Genomic DNA, 27,094 nt, shown 5'->3' with positions numbered 1-27,094 from the left:
CGCGGTCGCCTGGTCGGTCCATTGGGCCTTGTTCGATCTGAGCTTGCTTCTTTCACATGGGGCTGGCCCACCTCCCCCATGGTAACCTAGGCGGTACCGCCCAGTATTGCCATGGCAACCGCACGGGTCCGCGGGTCGAATCGGATATCGGGGCCGCCGATCGTGGCGGATCCACCGGGAACCGTGGTGTTATGATGATGATGTGTTTGCTGTGTGGGATTGGGGGGAAGGATTGACTGGCATTACAGTTCGAAAGATTTATGGAGGACTGCTCGAGATATGATCAGGGCAAAGTCCATCGGCATAGGGGTGGATTGATGTCTCGAATTTCCTTTTCCATCCTCGCAACAGCAGGGACGGACCCGTTCACTCCGTGAAGGCGAACAAGACCGTATCGTCAATACACCAAGGCCGCATACGGATTATTGAGTCGTGATTGAGACCCCCATTGGCCAAAAATTGGGAGCTGTGAAGAGGTGGAGCTCGACCAACGCCATCTCAAAAGTACGGAGAATGACTGTGCCTCTCTCGCGCTCTCCCGGTTCCCAACTTGCCCCTGTCTCGATCAGTGCGGGAAGGCCTCCCCATGAGGACCTGAGAATCGTCCCTTCCAGCCACTCTTTTCCCCCCAATTAACCCACCACGCTCAATGTCTCTCGACGAGACACATGAGGCATCAACCAGCTTTCTTAGCTCAGGTCTCAGTGCCAGCGAAAATGGGGCGGCATGCAGGCGTCTAGACTGATCGAATGGAGGTCGAGAGCGGTATGGCTGCTGTACGGCTGCAGTACGATAAATACCGAGGCTGGGGCAGAGACACGGGGGGACACGTCGAGAGCTGAAAAAAACCGGTCCAAAGTGGTTGGGTTGCTAGGCGGCTCCACTTCGCACATCATCATTGCTGGGCCTCTGGAACGGAGGAGCAGGCGCACGGGTACGTTGAGGTGGTTGGTGACTTTGCGTCGGTCGCCATCTGTGGCGGATGGAGTCCTCCATATCGAAGTAGTCAGTTATGAGTAGTGTGTAGTGAGACAAAAGGTAGGTGACCTTACAATTAATACTTCGTACTCTGTACTATGCACACTCCACATACGTAGCAAGGGTTGAGTACCGGTGGAGCAGACTGTGCGAGGACCGCGAGATGCACACACCACCAGTAGAGTATCTGGACACACTATGAGCATCTGCACTGCTGAAAGGATGTACAGGCTGCAAAACTTGGTGATTGGGGCTGGTAGACCGGATCAGGGGGGTGAGGCGTCATCGTGCTCATTTCTTTACAGCATCGGGCTCCGCTGCAGGCAGTCGTGGTATACGCAATCGAGGGGGAAAGACCCACGGTCAGGGATAAGGATAACTCCAAATTAGAGAAGTCCATTATCACTACTCCGTATTCTGTGCAGAAGAAACAACGGAAGATTGTGTACGCGCACGAGGGAGAGTGGTAAAGAAAGAACGATGAATAAGAAAGGCAGTCACCTCCGATTTCCAGGAGGGACCCCATCCAACCTCACGGGATTGATTTCAAAACTACAGTATGTCTATGAAAACAGCTGTCTAGAACAAGGGGAGAGATCCAGAAAGAAGAAGAGCGCCCTGCGGCACTTGTATGGGTCCACGGACATCATCAACGAGGGACAAATCGTACACGAATTGCAAGATCCAAAAAGGGGAAATAAACGAGGGTATCAAATATATATCAAGGGAAAGTAGATGGGTACTTCCTCTTATCCATCTCCAAGAAGAAAAAGAAGAAAGAAAAAAAAGTTGAAAAAGGAAGACCACGCAATCACCAACGCACGACAGTGCTGGGGAGGAGACAAAGCAGATTGGACGTGCTGTCAACCCTATCCTCCCCACCATCTCCACAAAAAGGCCAGATAAGACAGAGGGGAAGGGGAGGAATGAAGGGAAATGGTAATAACAAGAGGGGCAGTCGTGGATAGGACACCAAGTGACGTGGGAGGCGTATATCAGTCATTAAAGATTAGATCCACTCCGAAAATAGGAACATCCACACCCGTTGCCATCGCGCAAGGGCGAACCGCAAGATCAATATTGAAAAGGGAAGGTCGAGGAACCCCACATCAAAAAAAAATGACAGAGAATGAAAATAGAAGGAAGGGAAGGGAGGGCATTAAAACGTATAAGACGGATTGGGCTCTTGATGCATCGTAAAAATAAAGACAGGGATCTGGTAGCTTAGGTCATGGGTTACGCTCGTAGTCCAAATGCCTTTCGCAGAAGAGGGAATCGTTTCTTGCGTCCAGAGCCGGCAATTACCACATCGCGCGCCGAGACATTCGGCTCTTCGGCCGTAGTGCTAGTGATATCGGAAGCAGCGTCATTGATATCTTGTCCGGGTTCAGCGGTCTGAAGAGAATGGCGTTCTTTGATAGCGGCGACCATCCCAGACGCACCGGCTCCGTTAATGGCGGCGCTTCCATTGCGCTCAGTGTTCTCAGCAGGCGCCTCTGGCTTGGTAGTCTGCAGAGGCGACGTGGGGAGGCACTGGCTGTGCTCAGGGATTGGCTCGGAAGCGTCGATCCTAGGCTCAGGCTGGAGCGGCCAATGGTCACCACCGCCGGGCTGCCGCTTAGAGAGGCGCTTCACCAGTCTCGATGGCGAGGCTGGCTCAGGCGAGCCAGCCGTCACAGTGGTCACCACACCACGGTTCCCATTTAAGGAAGGCTCCTCTCGTAGTTGTTCACGTTCAAATCGCGAGCGTTCCAGTGGCGTATCCCGTCGGGAAGGGCTTTCGACATCCGCTTTGCGAATTCGGTTGTCAGAGTTCTTGGCCTTCTTGATACCGAGGCGGGTAAGTAGTCCTGGTTTACGACCACGAGGGGGCTGCATCAAAAACTCCTCTAGCTCTCGTTGGCTCATGCCGCGCTGTCGAGCCACAGCAGCGAAGCCCGACATGTTTGGCGCATTCTTGTCGCGAGAAGCTGGCGGAGTGCGATTAGGGAGTGGTGCAGCCACCACTGGGGCCCGCTGGTGGCGATCTTCTTCAGAGCTGTCTTCTAGCTCAGTCGAATCTCCATCGTGAGCTCCCCTGCGGCGGGGGATACCACGAACAGGGCGCATGGAATTGTCGCCCGCTTCCTCATCACTCGAGTCTGCAAAGCGGCTACGAAAGATCTGCGGCTGGGCTTCATCGCCTTCTCCATCTGAATCTGCGAACCTCGAAGGTCGCATGGACTTGGGAGGGGCTTTAGTGAACCGAGCACGAGGCGCCTTCTTGTTTGTGGAGAAAAATGAATATCGATCTCCTTCTCCGCCAGGGCCTCGAAGTGTCTTTCGCATGGTACCCGTACCCATTCCTGAATCCGCTGAAAGGGGACGGCGTTCAGTAGGAGAGTCTGTGTGTTCCGAGGGAATACGAGTGTTGATCGGACTGACACGCATGGTTCGGCGCATGGAAATCGGACCGTCACCACGAGTAGAGTTGCTCGCGCGTTTGAAGCTGCTCGAGGAATCGCTGCCATTTGATGTGGTCCGGCGAAGGGAGCTTGGGAACCCAGCAGATCCACCACCACTGTTTCCTCTCATCTGGAAGGCGGGGCCAAGAGAAACGGGGCGTGCATTGGGTTTCCCAGATTTAGGAGAACAGGAATTACTAGAAAACCGGGAATCTTGCATGTCAGAGGTACCATGAGCATCCACAGACATAGGACGTTTTTGCCTGTTGATTTCTGACTGTGTAATACCATTCTGCAATGTTGAAGGTGCAATCTTCGACCTGATGGGCATGGGTGGGTAGCGAGAGTCGAACCCAGTATGAACGGCAGGTGAAACAGGAGAATTTTCCGCCTGACGATCAACGGATTCCTGAGTGGGCGTAAGGGAGCGAGCTTCGTCGAAGGCCTGATCTGTAATATCTCGTGATTGGCCGTCAACAGCCGCAATTCGACCCGACGCTTTGGGAGTGGTGTCGCGACTCTCACTCGAGGCTCCTAGGGTCCCTGTAGATCGAGGGGTGGACCGGCTATCAACAATGGCATTGATCGAACCAAATCCGTCTCCGTCGAAGTCTTCTGGGGCATCACTGTAGACACTGTCCCCGGACTCGCCCTCAGTATCCACGTCATCAAGCTTGGGAACGGCACTTGCCACAGGCTGTGCCATCTGTGTAGAATTCGCAGACGCAGAAGCCCTCAAATTGCGGTCAGAGCCTGAAGCTGGGAAGCCTCCAGGAATGTGATACTGTTCGAGACTTGACCGGCTTGATCGCTGCTCAAAGCTTGGTCGATCACTGTCAACCGGTGGCGTAGCTGGCTCCACGGCAATGGACGGTGGGGGTAGCGTTGCGTTGACACCAGCCAAGGGTCGCTGCTCCGCCAAGCCCCCGATAGCGACACCGTCAACCTTGACGCCCGAAGCAGACTTTTCTTGAGACAGAGACGGCTTGCCAATGACGGAAAGCTGTTCAACAGATTTAACATCATGTGGCTGCTGGGTCTCTTTAGCTTGAACCTTAGGGAGGAGTCCGCCCAGGGCATGATCGTTTGAAAACGAGGTCCCCGCCGTTACCACCCCTTGATCCTCTGAAGAGGTAGTTGATTCATTATCACTGAATTCTGGAATCGGAGGAGCATGGCTAGCGCCATCTCTGTTTGCTCGTACACTTCCAAATGATGGTAGGGCGGGTCGGGGCTTCATGACCTCGTCGAAATCATCATCGCCCGTTGAGAAGTCCAACGGCGAGGTCTTCTTCCTGCCGACACCAAGCCAGCTCATACGAGACTTGGGTTTGCTTGGAGGGGATTCGGGCAAATAGTCCTCCGGGGACGTGGGAGGACTAGCTGCGACGCCAACAATTTCGGCCTCATCATCAAAGCTCACCTTGACAGGTCGCTTTCTGACACCAACCCGAGCCCCTTCATCCGAAGCCACCGAGGTGCCATCAGATATCTCGCTAGCGGGATGGATAACCCGACCAGCGACGTTGACATTCCGATCCGGTGATAGCGAGTTTCCACGAGGATGCTTCATTGCAGACTTGACTGGCGACACTGACCTTGGAGGAGGCTCGTGGACTTGATCTCCAGCTGCAGTGACAGAAAGCCATTTGGCAAAACGGGCCGAGCGGCCGGGACTGTTGGACTGGCGCAGATGGGCATCTTGTTGCTGTGGTGTGTGCTGTCTCTCGGCCTTGGGAGATGGCTGAGGGGATGGCTGTGGAGTTGACAGAGTATCGTCACGATCAATTGCCGGAGAGGCACCTGGCAATCTCGGGCCGGTAACAATGGGCGTGTTGAGACCCACCTCCTCTGGTTCCTGCTCCTCGGGGACGGTGGACGGCCATCGCTCAAGAACGGGTCGTGAAGCCGGATGTTCAGCCTCTGAACCAGCTACAGCGGTTGATGCAGGTGCGCGATCAGCACGGGATGCGGTTGGGCTGGTCACCGATGCTTCGTGGTCGACCCGTTCGGCCCTTGCATGAGTAGGGTCCGCTCCGGGACCACCCTTCAGCATGCTGACAGCTTGGGCTGCCGCGACCGCATTGCCAACTGTATTCATCGAATGGCTCCCCTCCGCAATCTCCGTTCCCTGTCTCCTCTGTCCAACGTTCACCGGGTGTTCTGAGATGGTCTGCTGGGGGCTGGGGGCTTTCGGCGATGAAACATCCTGATCCGCAGCAGCATTCAAGCTCATCGGCTGACTCTCTGTCGCCAACGTCGGGGAGTTCGGCCGCGCGCCTCGGGGGTATGAAAAATTGACTGAGCTCCGACTGGATGGCCGATCCGATTCTGGCACCGTACTCAAGCTGCTAACGCGGTGGTGTGTTGTGGGTGATATTGAGGCTCCTCCTTCTAGCCCGCGATCTACATTTGTCCAGCCTGCGCCTGAACGGGGCGGGGATGTCGGGGATGATCGTATTGAAGGCTCCATGCTTGCCGCCCGTCGATTCGGTGTCCGTCTCGATGCATACTGAGACGGCAACGATGGTAACGGGGGAACATTCACGGGGCTGTTCCCGGGTCGATCGACAGGGCCGGAGCTGGTAGAGGGGCGATGAGGGGACGGTTCACGAAAAGTCCTTGCGGTCATCGAGCTTGAGCTGTTTGTCCGGCGTAGGGGGCCGCTCACACTTGCGGAGCGACGACCGGCTGCTGGATTGACGGTCGACTGCGTCGAGGCCCGCCGCTGGACCATTCGCTTTGTCTGGACATTTTCGATGGGGGTCGGGGTGGGTGTGAGATTGCGCAAAGCGGCAGCCGCGGCAGCTGAAGAGAGGCTACTCGAGGAGGGTTGAGATTTCAGGAAAGCATGGCTGGCTGCAGACTGTGCCGATTGCGATGCGGATGTGGAGAGTGGCTAGAAGCGAGCAGGTCAATGGTCAGCGTACAGTCCAGCCGTCATAGTATTTCAATGCCTATCGGCAGAGGGTTGAAAACCGAAAGAGCTGAAATCACAGTGGAGACATACCTGGTGATGGGAAGAGCTTCGCTTGCGCCGACTGAACATGATTGCTCAGGCCCGAGCTGAGCGGGATAAGAGCAGGAAGGATCGGATAGCCGACCGGACACTGCGTTGAGCAGCGCCGGGGTTGGTCCGAGGAAAAAATGGACAACTCGGAGATGATGGGTGTCGCAGCGGGACTAAAAAAGATGAGAGGATGATGCGACGCGCAGCAGCTATGGAAGGATAGAAATTAGGCGGGACCCGAGGAGAAAAGACCGAACAGGGCGTATGCAATGGGAGGGAGTAGCAAAAGAAGGAATGACAGTCAGTCAGTGAGCAAGAATAGGACCGGGATGTTGAATGGAGGTGGGGGGTGAGGGAGGTTCGAGGTCTGAAGAAATCTTGGTAATGTTACATGCGCAGAGAAGGTGAGGTTCGGGAAGGAGGAAACTTGCGTCATGACTGGGAAACTCGGGAGGAGAACGTGCGCCCAACCACCGTTCAGGAAGCTGGTACCACCGGCCCGCGCAAGGTACAGTCCGATCTCCGCCACCCTGTTTACCTATTTACCTCTTTACCTATTTACGGGCTATAGTTGACGGATGATTGGTTGTCGATGATTTGGAGCCAGCATCTGCTATTACGGCATATTCTGCGAGGACCACCGGCCCAGACCCAATACCGCGTTTCTAACTCGAAATCCTCGGTGCGAAGGAGCCTAGGCGTAGGCTGATATTTCCCTCGAATCAGCGTCCTATAAAAACGATGTTCCGTTCCTCGGATCCTTAGATCCCTCCCCTGGCTTCTATCAAGGGCCACCCTTAGATACTGATTTCCTTTGCCCCGATCACCTTGGAAAGGGTCATGCAGCCTGCATTATCATGGCCCTGGATACCACGCCCTCGCCGCTGCCTTTTCCCAACAGTGACTTGAGTCGGCATGTCTCAACCCGTGAGCTGACCGCTGGTACGCGATATCATGAAGCTCATACATATATTGGGATACCGATCTGTCTAATGAGTCGCTGGACACAAGTGCGGTGCCATTACGGCCGCCATCTGCGCCTTGATACGCCCAGAATTTTTCTATGTAGTGGTCCTGATGAGCTATCCCTTTAGCGGTAGCCCAGTCCTCCTCTTCACCTATTACGGAAGGTAAGGTAGAAGATGTGAAGGTGACCATTGTTCTTAGAAATCCGGTGGCTGGTGGTAATAGGCGCTGATCATCCGGTGATCCTGTCTATTGATCATACCGCATTGAAAAGCCTGTTCGGCCCAAACTCGGACGCTTCTCTGTGCGCATGCTCTTGGGCCAGAGGCATTGCCCAGTAACCATTTTCTGCATCCGCCCTGAACAAGACTATCCATTTCGTCTATTCCCTCATATTGATGATAGGCTCAATCCGCCTCGTTGGGTAGTTGAATCCCACCGCGGCTACATTCAATTGGATCAACTCGTAAACCATTCGCAAATTCGTCTTAACCTTGAATGATGATATGCACTGCTGAATGATAGTTGCCTCTATGGCATTGGTAGGTCTTCTCCCTGCCATGTGTCTTCTTCCGCGGTGTAGCGGCACAGCTTTGGGGGACGAGACAACCTCCTAGCTAGCTTCGCCGACACACCCCAAGCTCCCGCACCCCCGAACGGCCCTTCACCACTCCCTTGAAGCCACACAATCTGGCTAAGAAACGACGAGGAAGCCCAGCGAGCCATACAGCCAGCAAACGAGGCACTGACATGACTAGCTGCACCACTTCCAGAATAAAGTTTCCACGTCTTTCATTTTTCCGCATCGAGACGATTGCTAGGGACTGAAGTCGTGCTGGCGCCCGGAGTACTAGGGCCTGGGGTGGACCGCAGCCACTTAGCCGTGGGGGTTTCGGTCCACGGCCGGTCACGTCGCTTGACGCAAGAGTGGCCCGGGGTGCTAGGCGCGGTTTGGTTTCGGGTCCAGCGATTGGTTGAGCGACGCTGGGAGTAGGAGGTGTTGGACGTCTGGGACCTGCCATATAGGCCGAGATCATCGACCTTGCTCATCGTCGCGCGGCCTGCGCACAGAGGGGGTTCTTGGAGGCCGAGCATGTCCTGCAGGAGACGCCCAGCGAGCCGCTGGATCTCCGCCTCTTCCTCGGAACGGGTGTTCTGGCCATCACCGCCATCGCCAACACCGCCATCACCAGTGCCACCATTGCCGCCATCACCGCCATTGCCGCCAGTCTGCTGCGCAGGAGAAGCTGCCGGGCCCTGCGCGGTAGGCTGCCCTGGGGCTGCCGGGGTCTGCTTGCTCTGCTTGCTCTGCGCGGCCTGTGCGGCCTGCGCGGAAATACGCTCAGAGAGGGCGTCGTGGAACTGGGCGGCTACCTGTGATAGAACCTTCGTGGTGTTGTTGTATTATACCCAGCGCTGGATTGTGTGGTCCTGGAAGAGGACCCAGGCCCGCTGCGGAGCGGTCTGTCCTAGTCGGTGGATACGACCGATGGTCTGGAAGAGGGAGTTGAAGTTCAGTGCACAGTTACCCTCCAAACCAGTTCATCTGACCTACTTGGTCATAAACCGCACCTTCCTAGCTAGCTTAGAAGATAACTGAATAGGATCCAAATCACGATATATCGGAATTCGGTGGACAGTGAATTTGGTTGCTAGCATCTCTCTCACATCTAGGACAAACAGGCCTCTCCACGCATAGAGAAGCCGGGTATCAAGGCATGCGATACGGAAGACGTCGTCGTTGCGACAGATGATAGTCGCTACGAAATATGAAGTAGGTGCTGACTAATGATAATGTGACACCTTTCGGGATTAAGTATCAGCACTCGAGCCCGGGATAGATCGGTGGTAGTAGAATGCCTTGGCAGCGAGTTCCCTCCTTCTATACAGAGTTACTAACAGGTTGTCATATAAAGTATGCTAGCAAACCTACTTTGCGAATACTACCATAATAAAGATAGTGAAGAGAAAGCTAAAAGTAATATGAATAGTACTATAGTCTACTACGTTGTAGAGTTTCCTACTAAAGTAAGCATATACTATATCTTAAATAGGAAATATCTTTATTCCTAAGGTATTTATATAAACTTTACTTTCACCTTACTTTCACCTTACTTTCACCTTACTTTCACCTTACTTTCACCTTACTTTCACCTTCCTTAAAACTGACTTTACTTCACCTTCTTTCTTATTAACTTAGTAATTTCCTCTCCTCTATTCTTCTCTAGGGTATTAATATATTATCACCTTCTGTTGCTATTCAACCGATGATACAATAGCTTTAGTTTATCATGACCTCCTTCTAAGGGAATAAAGGAACACCTTTACATCTACCCAGGTTCCTACTTGCACCACCTTCAATATTAAAACTCTTTCTTTCTCTCCTCCCTTTATTATACCATATACTATGAAGCTGTGATAGCAAAACGAAATAGCGTTATACTCATATTTTTGACTATACTTTTCTCATCTATATAGGGTCTTTTAAGGGTTTCAACGCTTTTTCATATTCACTGCTTCAACTACTTCTCATAGAAAGTCTTGCCTTGACTTTTTAAGAGCCGCATTTAGCAATAGCAGCAGCACTTGAAAGAATTCACCTTATCAGACATTTATCAACATCAGCTACTGGAGTGCCTACTATAGCAAACCTAGTTCCTACAGCCAAATGAATTCCACTCAGTTCGCTGGCTAGAGGATATCCCGATTTGACACGGACGTGAAAGATATTTCCGACCGGTTTCCGCGAGACCACGCAGTTGCATACTGCTAAATTGTTCAATATATTCAAGGGCCAAAACATTCAGCTTAGCTAAGAAGACAAAGTTGTAGACAGAGTACACGGCGGCGCTATAGAAATTGAATGTGTTATAGAGTCATCCCGAGCGAATGGTTCCTCGCCTCTCTCTATCCGCCACCGATTCGTCGCCTCTAGCGCTCCCGGTAACCCGTTAAACAGCCACCCCCACTTCCTTATAAACCCTTCCGACATCTCCCACCCCGAGATATCCCAGGGTGGTGACCACGCAATGATGCCGCGTCGCTCAATCTCGTCGTCGGGAAAGCCCTCGAACAGCCCACCAATGCAGTCGGCCCACAGATCGTCCTCATCAAAGGTGCCGGCCGCCCGGATCAGGCGATCTCGTCCCTCGGGACATGGGAAAACGTCGATCCAGTCGCCGTGCGGCACCGTCTGCTGAAGGGCAGTGGGTAGCAATTTTGGTGGGAGTAGCTCGGGCTTGGTCGGGTAGGGGATAATGTGGATTTTTTCCTCAGCACAGTCAAGCGGAGTGGTAAGGATGCCCGAGACGAGGGTACGATTGACAGCCAGGGCGCGGAGGGCATTAAGTTGAAGTAAGGTGATGAGGTGATCTGGACACAGAGGAAATACCATGTTGAATTGCTCTTTTTGAGATTGCTTGGATCTTTCTAGTAGCAAGGGCTTTCTCGCGTTGTATTGTTGCTGGATTCGGCGTGCGGGGACGATGGAGACTGATTCTTGCTCCATGTCCCAGCAGTCTACCCACGCCTCTGGTTTGATTGCTACCTCGCTTGGGGTGCCAGATGATTCGGCTTTCTTTGCTAAGGCCTTGCGTTTTCCTAATGGCCTATTAGATTATACAGGCTGGGGCGATGAAAGAGAGAACACGGCTAAAGCTTACGATATGCCCTTGTGTTGAGTCTTGTTTGTGCTCGTCTGCGTGCTGCAGCATCCTTAACCCCGGTCCAATCATCTTCCTCCCTTATTGCCTGTGTACAGTGAGTCAATCATGTTATTGTGCTGATTGAAAGCTTAGGGGGTTACGCACCTCCGCTAACTGTGGCATCGACGTGAGCTGGATGCAGAATGCGGTGGATTTGACAGGCTGAGATGTCCTCATCGTGATACTTGTGGGGGGGAATTATGAATTTCGCAGGTGTTTTCAACGCGGGTAGTAGTGTATGCAGCCTGCTCACATTTACGATCGGGGACCGGAGGAACTGATATGTCTTTGCTTACATTGAGGCGCAATTCGGGCCTTTAGTAAGATGGCCCTTCCTGATCACGACGGGTCTCACTTGTCTCACTTGGGTCTAGCGTCATGCACCCTGCTCACATTCTCCACTTTAAGCTCGAAGTCTCGCTGTTCAACGCATGTTTTCCTATTTTGGACGATGATGCTAACCTCTAGCACCATGCAGCTGGCTCACGGTATCTAAAGTCCGGAGGTCTTCTATGAGCCTTGAAGGATCTCGGGGATAAAGAAGAGACTATATAAAAAGCACCTTAGCCACACCTAGATATCAAATTTCATTCATATCATCAAAACTCTGGAGCTCTGTGACTATTGTATACCTCTGTCACCCATTGACTCCAATACTCGTGCCTTGTGACTAGCGACTATGGCGTTCCATCCCAATACACTTCCCAATCTCCAGGGCAAAGTCTTCATAGTAACCGGTGGGAATTCCGGCATGTCAGTCTCCCCTCCATCCTCTCTTCATTGAAGTCCTAAATTGCTAATTTCCGTCAATTCCACAGCGGCTACCATACCGTCGCCCATTTGGCTGAACATGGCGCCCACGTCTACCTATGCGCTCGATCCTCCAAGAAGGGCACGGCTGCCATCGCCAACATCAAGAAAATACACCCTAATGCCAACATCGACCTCCTACAAATGGACCACACGGACCTTGCCAGCGTCGTCACAGCCGCCCAGCACATCTTGACCCGCGAACCAGCCCTCCACGGGCTCGTCAACAACGCCGGCATCATGGCGACCCCTTTCGTGCTGACCAAAGACGGCCACGAGGCCCAGTGGCAGACCAATTACCTCGCCCACTGGGTGTTGACGGCCCACCTGCTGCCACTGCTGCAACGGACCGCCCAGACACTTCCGCCCGGAAGCGTGCGCATCGTCAACCTCAGTTCATCGGGCCACTTGGCCGCGCCCAAGGGTGGCATTAATTTCCCGGACCTCTCGCTCAATGCACGCAGCCCGTGGGCGCGGTATGGACAGAGCAAGCTCGCCAACATCCTGCACACTCAGACACTACACAGGATGTACGGGCCCGGCTCGCTCGGCGCGCGGAACGGGGAGGGCGAGATCTGGGTATCGTCCGTGCATCCGGGAATGGTCGAGACGAACCTGGCCTCGGCGCTGCAGGAGTCGGAGTCGGGGCTGGGCATGACGAGTATATTTTCGGTCGCACGTAGGCTGGGACTGATATTTCCCGCAGAGAAGGGGTCGTGGACTAGTTTGTTCTGTGCGGCGAGTCCGGAGATGACGGCGGAGCAGAGTGGCATGTATCGCGAGATTTTCCGGCGGTTTGGGGAGCCATGGTGGCAGAGTGGTGCGGCGAAGAATGAGGAGCTTGCAGAGCAGTTGGAGAACTGGACAATGGAGGCAATGAAGAAGGAAGGGTGGGTGCGGTGAATGCCTTCACATATACTTAGCTTTGAGCCTGTACAACTAATCCAAGAAATGATATTACTGCCCTTTTGAACCTCAGAGGTCTTGTTATCACAGACGAAAACGCTCAATAGACTTGGTAGACAATATATGTTGAGCTACTGTGATAACGAGATGGCAACTCATTGAGTCCTACTATTCGTATGCTAGTCTTCAACCAACGTCCGAGGCAAATCTGGTTGACCGGTCCAATTGTGAACTGTCACTGTCCCAACCCCTGGCTCGCAGGAGAAACTCCAACCGCCCAGTGGATCCAGTACGCAGTATAGGATATTCAGTTCCTCAAAGTGTAATGTTGAATACGAGCTCAGGGACACAAAATATTGGGGATATACGAGTGATTGCAATGAAACCAAGATTAAGCGGTAGGGATTAGCTGTCGATCCAAGCTGATAGTCCGGCATATGACCACTCTTGGTGGCCGGCTAGACGGCTATTAAGCCTTTTGGGAAGTAGGAAACTGGGGATCCTCGTATTTGAACGTCAATTCTAGTGTCAGCTATAGGGGCATTGTTATACATCGGGGAGCCTTGCAAGTTTGCGAGAGATTCTTCTATAAAAGTCGTGGTTTCTCGTATGTTCGAACATGAGCTCTTGTTGCTTTCGAGTATCAACGCAGCAAGAGGGGGGAAAAAAATTATATTCCCTCTCATTTGTCTTCAAAATGAAGCCTTCTACTTCTGCCCTCCTCTTGGGCTCCTCCCTCCTCACCGGGGTCCTGGCCAATCCTCTTGCAGCGCAGTTGGCCAAGCACCTCCCCGAGCTCACACTTCTGGAGTGGAAGGCGAGCTCCTGTCCTTCTAGCCACCCGTGGCTCTGTGATGGTTATTGTTGCCAATATGGTATCCGTTGCTCGAGACAGTGCTGTCTGCCCGGAGCCGACTACTGCAGCAACGGATACTGCTACTCTAACCGGAAGTCCTTCATGAAACTCCATCGGCATGTGCGCCGACCCTTTCTCCCCATCTCTTTCCACTAGGAAAGACCCAGCTATTGACGCCAGAACAAATCAACAGCTTTGTGGACACTCATAGGTCCTTGGAGGCTCTACAGTCGATAACATGGTAGTCCTTTGGTTGAGACTGTGATCAAACACCACACCCTAGACTTGTATCCTCATACTGTCATATAGAATCTCCTTTTGAGGCAACTTTCGAGGCCGTCAAAAACATAAAACCAATGATTGTTTGCTTTGGCAAGAGGACTCCTGTAGAATATATCTCAAGCCTGTGCCCTTCAGCAGAATCCACGGGCAACACCTCATGTACATAATATAGGCATTGGCTCCTTGGCGAGTTGGTCGTTTTCTGATAATTCTTATTAATATACTCAACTTACCATCGTCAAAAATTGCCTATATTGTGGCACAGTTGGAGATGCAGGGCTAAGTACTGGTCTAGAGGGGTAACAAGAAAGATGACTATGATTGAAAATACAGCGTGCTTGTCTACCTCCAAAGTCTTACTTATTCTCTAATAGGCTTTACGAACCTATGTATGTATTATTTATTGTTCAGATGCTCAGAAAGTCCTATCTCAAGGCATATACCGGAATTCTCAGCTAATATTCGAGATTTGAGGTAGAACGTATATATATATTCTTCGGCTGTCAATCATTAATTTAAACGCCTATAGACACCAATGAGCCAAACCAACAGCCAAAGACAGTCAGAGCATAAAAGAAAGATATGCCCTCCCCGATCAAGGAGGAGAGACCATGTCGGGACCACCCAACGGGCAGGGGGCGTTTTTAAGCAATACAGATTATTCGAGCAAAACCAAGGGAAAGGGTATGTGAACAACAAGACGATTCGCACGCAGATGCAAAAGAGGAAAAGGAAATGGGACTGCAGCTGCGGGTCATGACTACATCAAGCCCCCGAAGAGAGCAGCCAATGCCAGAGGTACCATGGCGAGCAATGTGTGCTGTGGGGGCATGAGCATTGCAGCTCCAGAGCCAATCTGACTTGTGGTGTACATGTACTGGAAGCTAATGTCGCTGGAGTTGAAGCAGTTTGTGCTGTTCACGTCGGCAACCTTCGCATCGCCGTCCTCTGCGAAGATAATATCGACACACTGCAAAACGCACGAGTAAGCATGGCTGGGATTGAATTGGAAAGAACTTCGGGGAGAGAGGGGAGAAAGAGCCTACGTTATACAAGGCAGCGCCGTGCTTTGCGGTTTCCACGACCTGGATGGTAGCATAGTCGCCAACTTTGACACTGACATTGGCTGGCAGCGGGACCTGGGGCAGGCAGACGGTTCCCGGCCAGGGGTTGTTGGATGGGCCGGTAATTTGGAACGGTGAGACCACCGGGTGGCTCATGTTCTCAGGAGTTTCGCCGAGACCGATGTTGACGTAGATCAAGGCCGTCTGGTGGCCCTGGAACCAACCAGGCTGGAAGGCGACTGCACCGCCGCTGACGGGCCAGTAGGTACGATTCTTAGATGTGGGCATACCACCGCCTAAGCCAAAGGGAGAAAACATAGATGGTTAGACATTGCATGGCATTGTGGAAGTCTCTTGTCATGGGGCCTTACATGGATAGATCCATTCCATGCCATACGGGTAGTATAATGAACTGTTCTTCGAGTCCCAGGCGACACCCAAGCCATCCGCCTCGCCGACAGTGCCGTTGGTGTGCAGGTTATTTCCTCTGTAGCCGGGGTAGGTGATGACGGTGTGAGCGTGCGTGATGCCGACACAGGCGAGGATCATCAGGGAGACCCATCGCGATAACGACTGTTGCCAAGTCATGGTGAAATATGTGGTTTGCGGATGGAAATCGAGCTACAGACGCAACGAATACGGTAGCAGTCGAACGATGGTGGCGAGAGAGAGGAGCAAGCGATAATAAGCAATCCGTGGGACCCGGCCCGATGTATTCAGTGTCTCGCGAAACCAGACGCTCAGCGTCGTTCAGTTTCTCATCTGAATTGCAGAACAGAGGGGTTCAACGGTGGTGGGAAACGATGGACATGAATCCAGAACGAGAACGAAGCGTGACCAAGACACAAGCCACGGAGGAATAACGAGGGCTGATCGGTCTCTTTTTGAGGGGTGCCCGCTCATGTAGTGCGGCCATGGTGCGGCGGGCGAGTCAGAACGCAGGATCCAGATGTGACCGAGTCTGCAGCTTGCACGGACGCTCAGTGGACAGAAGTGGCGGCGGAGAGCAGGGTTGCCGGGGATCATCACGGCCGTCTGCAAGTGCCATCACCAGGTCCCGCATGATGATTGGTGGGGCGTCCTGTGTTGGAAGCGCCGAGGGACGACGCTAAACAGTAATTCTGCAGAGGGGTTGGGCAGTTGGGACTCGGCGCTTAGCCGGACTGCATAAGTAGCTAAGTGATGAGGGAGTGCAACCAGCCAATTGTTTCCCTGAAGACCTAGTAAGTCCTAGTATCTTGCGTATCCTGCAGTTGCTCGAGTTGAGCGAAGGATGTGGTTCGAGTTCGGTCGAGAAATGTGGGGAGGGAGTCCTCTTTAGCTTCGCGTGATGGCAAAACGTGGACGCATGTTATTTTTACCTCTGCATCTGGTGCCTGACTCGGTCGGATAAGCATCTCGACTTTCGATTCCATGCGCGACCGATTGATGAACCTGTTCATCCAGAGAAGACGGTGTGCGCACTCATGCATTCGCGACCTAGGCAAAAGTGGAGACCGAAGACTCAATAAACATGGCCCACTTGGTTGGGATTTCCCCCACCGAGATCTCGCCCTGTTGTTGGAACGACGTCTTGTCTAATTTGGAATAGGATCCTTGAACTGTTGTATGTTCCATTTGAACTCTATTTCTCGTGCATTGTACTCAAGCATCCATCCGACAGGATCCCATTCTCCGGGAGTGTCGCATCCCCCGATGTCGTTCCACGAGGAGACACGCGGCTGACTAATCCTATCGATAACCCTATCGGCTTATCGATAACATCGGCCTCTCCACAGAAAAAAAAGAGACGAACCCTCCGTGACAGCACGAATTTCGTCTCAAATCACATACAGTCTCTCAATTGACACCTAGAGACCACCTCATATAACAATGCCACACACTTCTCGCAAGAAGCGGCCCACCGTGTCGGTGCAGAAGCGCCTCCAAGTCACCGATGACGACGGCTGGACGCATGTCACCTCTGGAAGCAACGTGCGGCGCGTAATGCGGACCAGCCGTGTGCGGGGCAGTATGCCGACCACCGCGGCGACAATCACCTCCACGACTGGAGACTTCTCCGTGGGGGACAATGCAGAACCGGTCTTCGGGCCGGCTGAGGCGCCGAGTCGCTTGACGCTAGAGGAGCTCCAGGCCCAATACCACGGGCACCGAGAGCGATGGGAGAGCTCCAAGACATGGGCGCGGCTGCAGGTACAGCTGGACGAGCGAGCCCAGGAGCGCGGCGGCGTCCGAGTCGAGGAAGAGAAGGGGAGTAGTACAGTGCGCGGACCGGTCGACGCAGTGGTGTGCATTGGACTCGGCAGCCCGAGCGGGTTCCTGCGAGATGGCTGGGTCGATCGCCGGAGTGTGTCGATGTATCAGCTCGCAGCGCTGGAGAGCATAAAGAACCAATTAATGAGTGCGTGACAAGAGGCCCCTTGTCCCTTTTCCCTACCCTTCTGCGACCTGTCCTCTTCCTCTATATTGTCTCTCGCCGCCTTCATCCCCGTTTTCCCTTCTCATCTGATATTATCATGAGAATCCGCATCACCGTCATTCTACATCTACACCTCCATCCAATCACCAACCCAACTCACTAACATCCTCCCCTCCAGAAACCCACACCGCCATCCCATTCTCCTTCCCGATCTACGCCCAAGACCCCGTCTTCAACGCCCTCGACACCGAACTCCTCACCTCACTCGGCATTACAGTCATCGCGCACCCTGCCGCCTTCGACCTAATCACGCCCAACACACTCCTCTTCTGCCCCGGCGCAGAGCGCAAGCATCTCGAGCAGCTCCTCTCCTCAGACCCGTGCATGGTCTTCGGCGGGCCACTGGAGAACGCCGAGGAGGCGGCGGCGATCCAGGCATACGCACGACGGGCAGAATCCCGCGCCCTGGTACCGTTCGAGGCGCAGGAGCATGCGTTCTGGGAGACGAGGCTTTATTACCGGGCCGGCGTTGAAGAGGACGAGAAGCGGGGATGAGCGGAAGAGGAGGAGGACTTGAGTGGCATTGCCGCTGGGTCTGGTAATTAGACGATGGGCGCTTTCTTTCTTTCTTTCTTTCTTTCTTTCTTTCTTTCTTTCTTTCTTTCTTTCATTTTTGGGAGAGATGCTTTGCATTTGCATGTATGCTGGAGTTTTGGTAGTGAGATTCCCTTTTTACTTTCTTTTCTTTTTTTTTTTTTTGGTTTTCTTCGGGATGGTGCACGTCGTTGAATGCACGAAGCAGCACTTTTCTGTCTGCGGTGTGGGGAGAGAGCAGTGATCCGGGGCAGGAGGGGGCTGGCTGGCCCTGCGAGCCGGGCGAGTTTTGGGGCGTGCCGGGTGAAGCTTACGCAAAAAGCCAGCTCTACAATATTGGCAACACTTAGACAATGGGGAAGTGAGTGAACAGGACAGGACCCGATGAGCCAGGATATACAACGGGGTATACGATTTGTATACTAGATGACAATGAACTCGCTACATCGAAAACCGCGTAACATAACAGGCACCCCAAAAAAAATAATAATCAAAAGAAAAATAAAATAACATCAAAGATCCCAAATCCGCAAAACACATACAAGAGACCTCTTGTCTCGATATCTCATGCAGGAAAGGCTCCATCCAGGAAGCACAAGGTATTTTTCAACGTACGGAAGGAGTGGGGGAAAGGGAGGGGGGTTCGGAATGTAAAACCTAACGCCTCGCGGGGAAAACATAGTGAGGAATGGAGCTGGGCGCCGCTGAAAGCAGTGGCGACAATGGCGATGGAGTCTCACAGATGAGTCAACTGGCTAGACAATGACGAAGATGCGTGTCCCACAGGATTGGGGATAAATCAGAAGGGGAATTTCGGGGGAAGAGACACAATGGATGATGATAGATAGATGGATGGGAGGAAGTGTGGTAGAGGTAAGGTCATGAGGGAAAGGGGAGGAAGCAGGGCTAGTATATGCATGCAAAGAAAGGGAGATAGGGAGGTGATGGAGGCAAATGTGCTGTTTTCATGATCATAATCCCGTTAACAAAGAACGAGGCCGGTGTTTTGATATGCTGAGTGCTCTCTTGCTCTCTTGCTCACGAAGCGGTCTTGCCGTCACAGGATGGGATTTTCAAGCCCGGTTTAATCTTGCGGGCTGCGTCCATAAGCCCCCACTTATCTTCCCACGCTTTGCCGGGAGTATTGTATTGGACTTTCCAGGGCTCATCGAAGGCCTCGAACCTGGGCAAGAGTTAGATCGTGACCACGCAGCAAAGAATATTGGATATCCAAAAAAGGAAGAAAAAGAAAGGAAAGCAAGAAATTAAATCCAACCAGCTTCAATGAAGAAAACTTACCAGAAATAGTCAGTGCCATTCTCCAGAGCCTGGCAGATCCAATCATTCATAAACTGGTTCATGTTGTCAATGCTCGCGACCGAGCCTGGGGTATCGGAGTCACAGACCGGGCTATCGCCGCAGTCTTTACCGCCACCGCTCGGCCAGCCAACCTCGGAGATGATCTGCTTCTTGCTGGTACCCTTCGTCAGGGAGACATCGTGGCTCTGCCAGAAGGACCAAGTCCACGCCGCGGCGACGTCGACCTGTACACCGGCGAAGAAGGGGTGGACGTTGGACATGACAGCATCGACAGCTTCAACCATGTCTGCGTTCCAATTGTCGCCTAGGTCGGACGTGGCAATGGTCATGTCGAGGTTGCGCTTGTTGACCTCATCGCGGACGTCGTTGATATAGCCAATGAGGGTCTTTTCGGCGCTCGCCTTGCTCGAGCCGGCCCGGTACAGAGCCTCGTTTCCGACGATGACGCCGTTGAAAATGGAGGTATGCTTCGTGTCGTCCAAAATATCGTACAAATGGTTGAGCTGGCGGGTAGTGGTGGTATCATTCGAGTCAATCCATACACCCAGCCAGACTCGCATGTCCGTCAGCTCGAGCTTGTCAATGGCGTGTAGGACCATCTCTGTTTGGTTGCAGTCGGTACCATACAGGCGGACGTTGTTGGTGAGCTGGGAGAGAACGGCCATGTCGCGGGTGACGTTGTTCTGGGAGGGCGGATACTTCAGGCACAGGGGGTACTGGACGCCCCAGGGTGTGTAATCCATACCAGGAAAGACCTTGTGCAGGTTATCATTGTTCATGAGCGCCTTAATCTCTGACGAGTCCTTGGTGAGATCGCCATTGGTACTTTCATCCGATGAGGCCGTATCAGTACTTCCGGACCCCTCGCTATGTTTGCTGCCCAGTGTACCACCCACCGCGCCGCCGACGATGGCGCCCAGAATCACCAGGCCCAGCACGAGACCCACGATCAACCCACGTTTCTTCCGGCCTGGCATGCTCCCGCCCAGGGCCTTTTTCTCCTGTGCAGCGCCTGCTCCCGCTTCCAAGCCGCCAGCTCCACTCGGAACTGGGCCATATTGGGGGTTGGCATGGGTATTTCGACCAAACATCCCGCCCAAGAAGCCACCTGCTACCGCACCCCCTGCGGCGCCCGCAGCTGCTGGCGCGCCTTGCGAGGCCCGATTCCGGGACGCGGGCATGAACTCGTCCTCCCCATCGTCCGCAATGTCATCGGGGTTGATAACCCCGGGAAGATTCCCCGTGCTATACTGGGACTGTCGCTGATAGGGGCCATCGCTGACGATGCCACCACCGGCGTAAGGGCCGGGATGCTGATCCATCATGCTGCGCCGATTGGCACTGCTATCGCTTAGATGTGTGGATGACTGGCCGGGGGTCTGGATGCCAGGAGTGGCGCCCGAAGCACCGAGGGCCATGTGCGAGCCATAGGACATCTCGGGTCGGAGGGACTCTGAGCTGGTATAGCCGGTGGCCTGGGGCACGTAGGGATTATCGGAGCCCGTGGTGTGGTAGCCGCGCTCGGCGGGCCCGGTGAAGCCGTCATGGTGGTCCATGGCGCGGACGGCGGCGATGCCGCTTAAGCGGTCGTGACTGTTGGCGACACCGAGGGCGATGCCGCTGATCCCGCCGCCGACAGAAGACGGGCCAAGGTTGTCGACGCCGGGAGTGACGGTCGAATTGTGTCGTGCCGAGTAGGAGTTGCGATGGGGAGGCGGCGCGGGGATTCCGTAGAAGTCGTCGTCTGGGTTCATTGGAAAGAACAAGACGGGAACTCACAGGGTTACACTCAGTCTAGGCAGGTAATTTGTTTGAAGAAGGGGACAAAGGAGGGATGCAGGGGGAGGACGATCGAGGCAGGAATGAGAGGTCAGATAATAACGAGCATGCCGCATGGGCTGTCGATCCACTGTTCCTCGGAGAAGGGGATTATGGCTGGGCCGGTGGGTAGGTGGGCCTGAGAGGATTCCAGCTGAGGCGCAGTTGGGGTCTTGGGTTAAGAGGGCGCAGGAGAAGCGAGAAGGTGAGAAGAGGAGAAAGAGGGAAAAAGAAGAGAAGATGAAGAAGAAGAGAAGAGAAGAGAGGATTCTCAATTTTTGAGTTTGCGCCCTCGAAGTGGCGGTTGGTGTTGGTCGAGGCTGAATGCGTCCGCTGATAATGCGGCCCGGCGTCAACAACATCGTGGCCGGGACAACGGAGACGTTCACGGGTCAGCCCGTGGACGATCGGACGACCGATCCCGGCCATGACCGTTCCAAGAGCCGTGGAAAGGTGGGGAAAAACCGTCAGAGCAGGTGAGTGAGGAGAGAGCGCAGAGAGCAGAGAGCATTGAGCATTGGGCATCGCGCATCGTCGATACGTCTATCTAGCAACGATGTCTTCGTGGGGAGTCTCTCTGGTCGTGGTTGACGCCAGGGTCCAGGGTCTCGTTTCCAGGGTTCTGCTGTCACGGTGGAGCAGTGGGTCCGAGGCCCACGCCCGCCAGTCAGCGCGCGTCTATTTTTGGGTGACCAAATGCTCCGGACCCGGGGAACAGCCATCAAAAGAGAAGAGCATCAACATAACAGCTCGAACAGCCTCAATTCAGGGGTCCTACAGAGTGGATATTGATACAGGGCTACATTGGTACATTCTACGTTTGTCACCCCGAATCCCCATTGCCGACAGGGACGGCTCCACTTGAGAAGCAGGGGCGGCACCTCTACCGCCTCCGAGGGATCTCGAAGTATACCGATGTGGAACCGTCTGGCGTATGGGATTCGATGGGGGAGAGTGCACAGCAGTCGAACAGGCAATAGCCGACCAAGGGTTCAAGGGAACTGCATTGTGGACACAAGAAGAGAGAAACAACCATCGATCATCCTGTGGCCCCAGCCAAAGCCATTCCTGCGCCAACCAATCCCGTCCATTCCAGCCTGATCCCTGCAGAAACCCGATCTCCGTCCATCAAGGGCGATGGAGGGAAGACGCACAGCCGTGGAGCATTCATCCAAGACATGTGAACACACGATGTCAATCAGGAAAGACGAAAAAGAAGATAGAAAGAGAAATCCAATCAAATCAAATCAAAAGCGGCACATAAAAAGGATTCCTCCATCTCCAAGAAAAAAATCAAAACGCTGCTCAAAAAAAGGTATCGTCGACTCGTAATCATGATCCCGTGAATTCCCACATCACAGAGATATACTCGTGTGCTATGGGTCCCCTTTTCTACTGGAAAGGAAGAAGGGGAGAACCTATACATCGTGTCTTGTGCCGTTGCAAGGCCATTCTCCATGAAATATCTATCCCCTATCCCTTCACCCTTGCTCACCCTTTTACCCTTCAACCTCCTCCACACTTCGCTGTGCCGCACTGCCAGCTCCGCCAGCCTCGACATGCCGGCCGCGGCGCTCCAAGAATCGGCGCTTGCCACGCCGCGTGTCGAAATGCTCGGGAATCTCAGTCGCATCCTGGCCCGCAGCCAGCATGCTGCTGCGCATCTTGTTGCGGTAGGCATCCACTATTTACGAGCAGGTTAGCGAGAAGGGCCGCGAAACGAAGAAGTAAACAACCTCCCCCGAAAATGATAACGAGAATCCCAGGAATACAGAAAGATCGGAGCTTCCGAGCTCGTGTTTCAAAAAAAAAGAAATAAAAGAAAAGAAAAGAAATAACACCAATTCTGGTAAGCCAGAAAAGCTTCGACGGGCTGAGACAGTCTCAGCCGTTGAGGAGGCACGTGGTCAGCCCGCCCCCCGTCTCACACGCATACACCCGTGACATCGAAGTATAAACCCAGCTCCAGAAAAAAGGAATCGACAAGCCCCGAATCCCAAGTCCAAACAACGATAAAAATAGACATTAAACGAACAAGGCCATTCCCATAAAGGTAAAAAACAAGACATGAAAAGAACAGAAAAGAAAAGAAAAAGAAACATCACTTACACGAGCGCTGCAAGAACAGCCTCCGTCCCGCAAACACGCGACTCTGACTCCATCCTAGCCGACACCCCAGATCATTCAGCCACACCTCCTTCTGGCATTGGCGGCGTGACAAGCGGGGCACGCCGACCTCGCACTCGCCGTCCAGCGACGGCGCCGGCACGAGCGTCCGGCCAAGCGTTGACTCCGGCGCATTGTCGTCGTCGACTCCGCGAAGGAAGCGGCGCGGCGGGACGGGGCGACCGGGGGCGCGCATTTGCACAGGGAAGTAGGCGCGCGGGAAGACGGCGTTAGTGGCGCGGTAGGAGTCCGGGATTTCGTCCATGTTAACCTTGTCGAGCATGACCTTGACGCGGACGCGTGCGCCGCGCTGCGGATCCTCGACGAGGATGAAGGTGCGGCGCTTGCCGGCGGGGAGGGCGCGGAAGAGGTCGTCGTTCGTGGGGCTGCTCTCGTCGTCAGAGGCAGCCGCGGGCCCGGCCGTCGCAATGGTCGGGTGCCGGGCCAGCGGGGCGAGGCCCGGGTCGTGGAGGAGCGGGGGCATCGCGGGCCCGGCGGTTGAGGGGGGGAACGGCGGTCGAATGGAAGACGTGTGCCGGGTGAAGGTCTGGTGCAGCGGGTGGAAGTCGGCCAGGTTCGACGGGGCGCTGAGGAGCGCTGGTGTAGTCGGTGCCTATCGAGGGAAAAAGGAAAGCCAAGCCGGGGAGAAATTAGCCTACGCTGGTACACAGGTTTTGGTTTGTTTCTTTGTTTGGTCTTTGGGAGAACGCGGGTCTTCGGCGTGCTCTTCGGACAGGAAGAAAAAAAGATGGTGGGAGGAAAGGAGGTTTGAAGAGGTTGCGCGGCGGCATCGAATGGTAAGCAAAACAGCACAGGGTATGGAAATTGTCAAGAAAAGAAGAAGAGCAAAGAAAGAGAAAAAAGAAAGAAAGAAAAAGTAAAGCCGGAGCAAGAAAAGGGAGAGATAAAAAAAGCAAACAAGAACATGACAGAAGGCAAGCACCAAGAGACAGGCCATTGTCTCTGACCAGATAGAGATACATCGTGCAATACATCTCGTACAAACAGCCATCATTGTCAACAATGGCACCACTAGGTTCACTCCTGCAACACATAGAAAGTCCCACGGATACACGTACACACAAATATACTTCAGATCAGTCGCAGAAGAACAGAGAATAAAAAAAGAAATAGAAGCCTCGTACACAATCCGGTCCATCAAAGCTCCAGAAGCAAGGCAACAGAAGAATTAGGGAATAAAACAGGGAATCAAAAGGGGGGAGAGGATTCAAGGATAACAACAAAAAACAAAGAATATTCATCGGGATGATCCCGCCGCGCAGATTGTCTTCCAACCCCAACAAAGAGGGAAACGTCGAAAGAAAGCAGGTCGTAAACAGAAGAGGAGAAAAGCAAAAACAGCACATCAGATCTGTGAAAACATACCGCTGACTTCCTCAATCTTAGGACTGCCATCCGGCTGCGCATGATGGTGGTGCAGCTGCGGCGGGCCCATCGCCAGCGGGCCCTGCGCGCCAATATTCGGCCGCGGGACCGGCGGCATAGCTGAGGTGCTTGGGAGGCTCGGGCCACCAACAGGACCCGCCGCCATGTGTGGGGTGGGTGGGGCTATGGACTGTTTGCGATAATTGACCTTGGCCTGGCGGCGGACGCGGCGGCTGCGCAGACGAGGATCCTGGTTGCTGTTGCGCCAGCTATCGACGGCACGCTGGATAAGGCCGCGTTTTCCCCGCAGGGCAGGGTTCAATTCAGCCAGCGCCCAGCCGACGGCGTTACACTCGGTTTCGTAGACCAGCCGATTGCCCCGGTACTGGTCCTTGCTGCAGCAGGCACGTGGGTAGACGCAGTTTTCGGTCTTGAAGTCCTGGCTGAGGGTGTCGACGTTCACAGATTCGACATCACACCGGATCGTGTACTCCATCTTGACACGGTCTCGGGAGTACTCGAAGGCGATCCATTGCACGCCATTGCTGTCCTGTCGCACCACGAGCGGCGTGGTGGCCGGGATTGGGCCGGGTGCAGCGCTCGAGCTAGTGCCGAGAGGGGATGTTTGGTGGAGGTTGCTGGGTTGAATACCGGCGTTGTGTGGTGTGGGGAGTGGTGGGTTGAGCATTGATCGTTGTGAAGAGCTGGGGGGTGGGATTGTGTCCATTTTCATGGCTGGGCTGCTGGAGAGGGCGGCATTGGGCATATGGGTGGGTTGATGAGGTGCCATCTGCGCGGTGGTCGTCTGCGGAGGCATCATCATGGGCTGTGACGTGAGGGGATGGGGTTGGGGAGAAGGATGAGCCGCATATGGCGACGGCGGAATCGGCGAATATGGCGGGTAGCCATACATCTGGGATGGCATTTGAGGCGACTGAGTATAGAGGTTGCGGCCATGTTGATCATGTGCCTGAGAGGCTACTGATGCTGGTGAATTGGATTGAGGGGTTTGATAGATGGGAGGGTAAGGCCGCTGCATCTGGGCGGTGGTGGCCATTAGGTCGGATGATCCTAAAAGACTATACATTAGGGTACTTTTCATTGATCAGAGCGCCTTGTACCGGTGCGTTTGTTTTTTCCCGGGAAAGAGGGGATGTCAGATGTTTAAATATGGCAGTTCAGCTCCAGGTGGCTGGTGGATGACTGATACTCGGGGTGAAAAGAAAAGAGACGGAAAGGGGAATATCTGGCTTACCACTGGAAGGATACTGCACCGAAGCTGTGGCTGTGGGATAGGAGTTGGGATTGCTGGCCGTATAGAAGTTATTTTCTTGCGGCGGTGGTCCGTATGCGCTCTGGGACTGAACCAGGCCGTTACCCAGGTGGTGATGAGTTGGAGTATATGGCGCTGGGGTCACAGATGCGGTTGAACACGATGGCGATGCGGTACTATGTCTTCCTATGGGTGGGAGACCTGCACGTTGCTGATGAAGTTGGGAATGCTGAGAGCTCGGATACCCCGAACTGTTGTGTCGAAGCTATGAGGCACATATCAGTCGACTGCGGCTTGAGGTGGGAGAGAGAGGGGGAAAGGCCAAGGCCGCGAGAGGTGTTCGAGAGCGTCAGGGTAGTACAACAACCTCAGAACGTGGAAAGGGAAAGGGGGGGAGCGAGAGGGGAAGAAAAAAAAGGAAACGAGACTTGGGCATGCGGCCAGATCTTCCGAGTGACGACATAAGCACGGGGATTTGAATTTCTTCAGGGAGTCAGAGAGGCTCCTCTGGCACTGGAGAGGTAGAAGAAGAAGGATTGCCACGGGCGAGGAGGAACAGGGATAGGCACAGGTGCGTAACAAACGACCGGGGTAGAAGACCAGGATGGGCCGCCCAGGGCGAAACAATCTGATGGATCTGTGTAGCGCCATGGACGTGGCTCGACACCTGCGAGTGGTTCTTTTCTTCCGATGGGACAAAGCACTACCAGCCCTCTTGTCGTGCGCATTCGTCCATCAGCAATGCTGATGACGGCTACACGGACTCGGGCGTAGCTGCCATCGCGTTGGTTCATTTTCTCGCTTGGAGACCCCCTGGGGTGGCATTGCGGCGCTGGATACACAACTGCGTCGGGGATCTCGCCTCTCGAGGGAGCCCGGTAGATATAGATCCGAGATCACTGGAGGTCTGCGAGGAATTGACAAGCGGCGCGTTCAGAAGCACTGTTTCAGCCGCAATAGCTCTGGCCATACAGCCCAGAGGCCCTCATAAATGGTCATGGTAGACGGGCGACGGTGCTTTTTCTTTTCCGGTCCCAAGAATCCCTAGATCGAAGGGTAGGGACGCCATGCCCATTCGTAGGATCTAGAGCCCGAAGC

The 27,094-nt window shown here is 53.9% G+C and overlaps 7 protein-coding genes across 7 annotated transcripts; 2 read left to right on the top strand and 5 right to left on the bottom strand.

Moving 5' to 3' along the window:
* Positions 1–2,214: 2,214 nt before the first annotated feature.
* N7462_003911 (uncharacterized protein) lies at positions 2,215–6,471 on the bottom strand (the record flags this gene model as incomplete). Its single annotated transcript, XM_057075637.1, has 2 exons — positions 2,215–6,321; positions 6,433–6,471. 2 exons carry the CDS (start codon positions 6,469–6,471, stop codon positions 2,215–2,217), a joined length of 4,146 nt encoding a protein of 1,381 aa, XP_056935142.1.
* A 1,719-nt stretch (positions 6,472–8,190) lies between these two features.
* On the bottom strand, positions 8,191–11,279 carry N7462_003910 (DUF3425 domain-containing protein; the record flags this gene model as incomplete). The annotated part of the gene is made up of 5 exons (XM_057075636.1): positions 8,191–8,784; positions 9,536–9,545; positions 10,317–10,770; positions 11,061–11,148; positions 11,208–11,279. The coding sequence occupies 5 exons, from the start codon at positions 11,277–11,279 to the stop codon at positions 8,191–8,193; spliced, it is 1,218 nt and encodes a 405-aa protein (XP_056935141.1).
* Positions 11,280–11,781: 502 nt separating this feature from the next.
* N7462_003909 (uncharacterized protein) lies at positions 11,782–12,815 on the top strand (the record flags this gene model as incomplete). The annotated part of the gene is made up of 2 exons (XM_057075635.1): positions 11,782–11,855; positions 11,921–12,815. 2 exons carry the CDS (start codon positions 11,782–11,784, stop codon positions 12,813–12,815), a joined length of 969 nt encoding a protein of 322 aa, XP_056935140.1.
* A 1,901-nt stretch (positions 12,816–14,716) lies between these two features.
* Positions 14,717–15,608, bottom strand: N7462_003908 (copper acquisition factor BIM1-like domain-containing protein; the record flags this gene model as incomplete). Its single annotated transcript, XM_057075634.1, has 3 exons — positions 14,717–14,926; positions 15,003–15,316; positions 15,392–15,608. 3 exons carry the CDS (start codon positions 15,606–15,608, stop codon positions 14,717–14,719), a joined length of 741 nt encoding a protein of 246 aa, XP_056935139.1.
* A 1,284-nt stretch (positions 15,609–16,892) lies between these two features.
* N7462_003907 (SRR1 family protein) lies at positions 16,893–17,994 on the top strand (the record flags this gene model as incomplete). The annotated part of the gene is made up of 2 exons (XM_057075633.1): positions 16,893–17,421; positions 17,618–17,994. The coding sequence occupies 2 exons, from the start codon at positions 16,893–16,895 to the stop codon at positions 17,992–17,994; spliced, it is 906 nt and encodes a 301-aa protein (XP_056935138.1).
* Positions 17,995–19,071: 1,077 nt separating this feature from the next.
* On the bottom strand, positions 19,072–21,107 carry bgt3 (uncharacterized protein; the record flags this gene model as incomplete). Its single annotated transcript, XM_057075632.1, has 2 exons — positions 19,072–19,216; positions 19,333–21,107. 2 exons carry the CDS (start codon positions 21,105–21,107, stop codon positions 19,072–19,074), a joined length of 1,920 nt encoding a protein of 639 aa, XP_056935137.1.
* Positions 21,108–22,670: 1,563 nt separating this feature from the next.
* Positions 22,671–25,780, bottom strand: N7462_003905 (uncharacterized protein; the record flags this gene model as incomplete). The annotated part of the gene is made up of 3 exons (XM_057075631.1): positions 22,671–22,824; positions 23,283–23,934; positions 24,724–25,780. 3 exons carry the CDS (start codon positions 25,778–25,780, stop codon positions 22,671–22,673), a joined length of 1,863 nt encoding a protein of 620 aa, XP_056935136.1.
* Positions 25,781–27,094: the final 1,314 nt, after the last annotated feature.

This window comes from Penicillium macrosclerotiorum, assembly GCF_028827735.1.
Source record: "Penicillium macrosclerotiorum strain IBT 26536 chromosome Unknown utg000003l_segment0_segment0, whole genome shotgun sequence".
NCBI lineage: Eukaryota > Fungi > Ascomycota > Eurotiomycetes > Eurotiales > Aspergillaceae > Penicillium > Penicillium macrosclerotiorum.
Note: the sequence above shows the minus strand (reverse complement) of the source record. Positions and strands in the feature narration are given on the sequence as shown.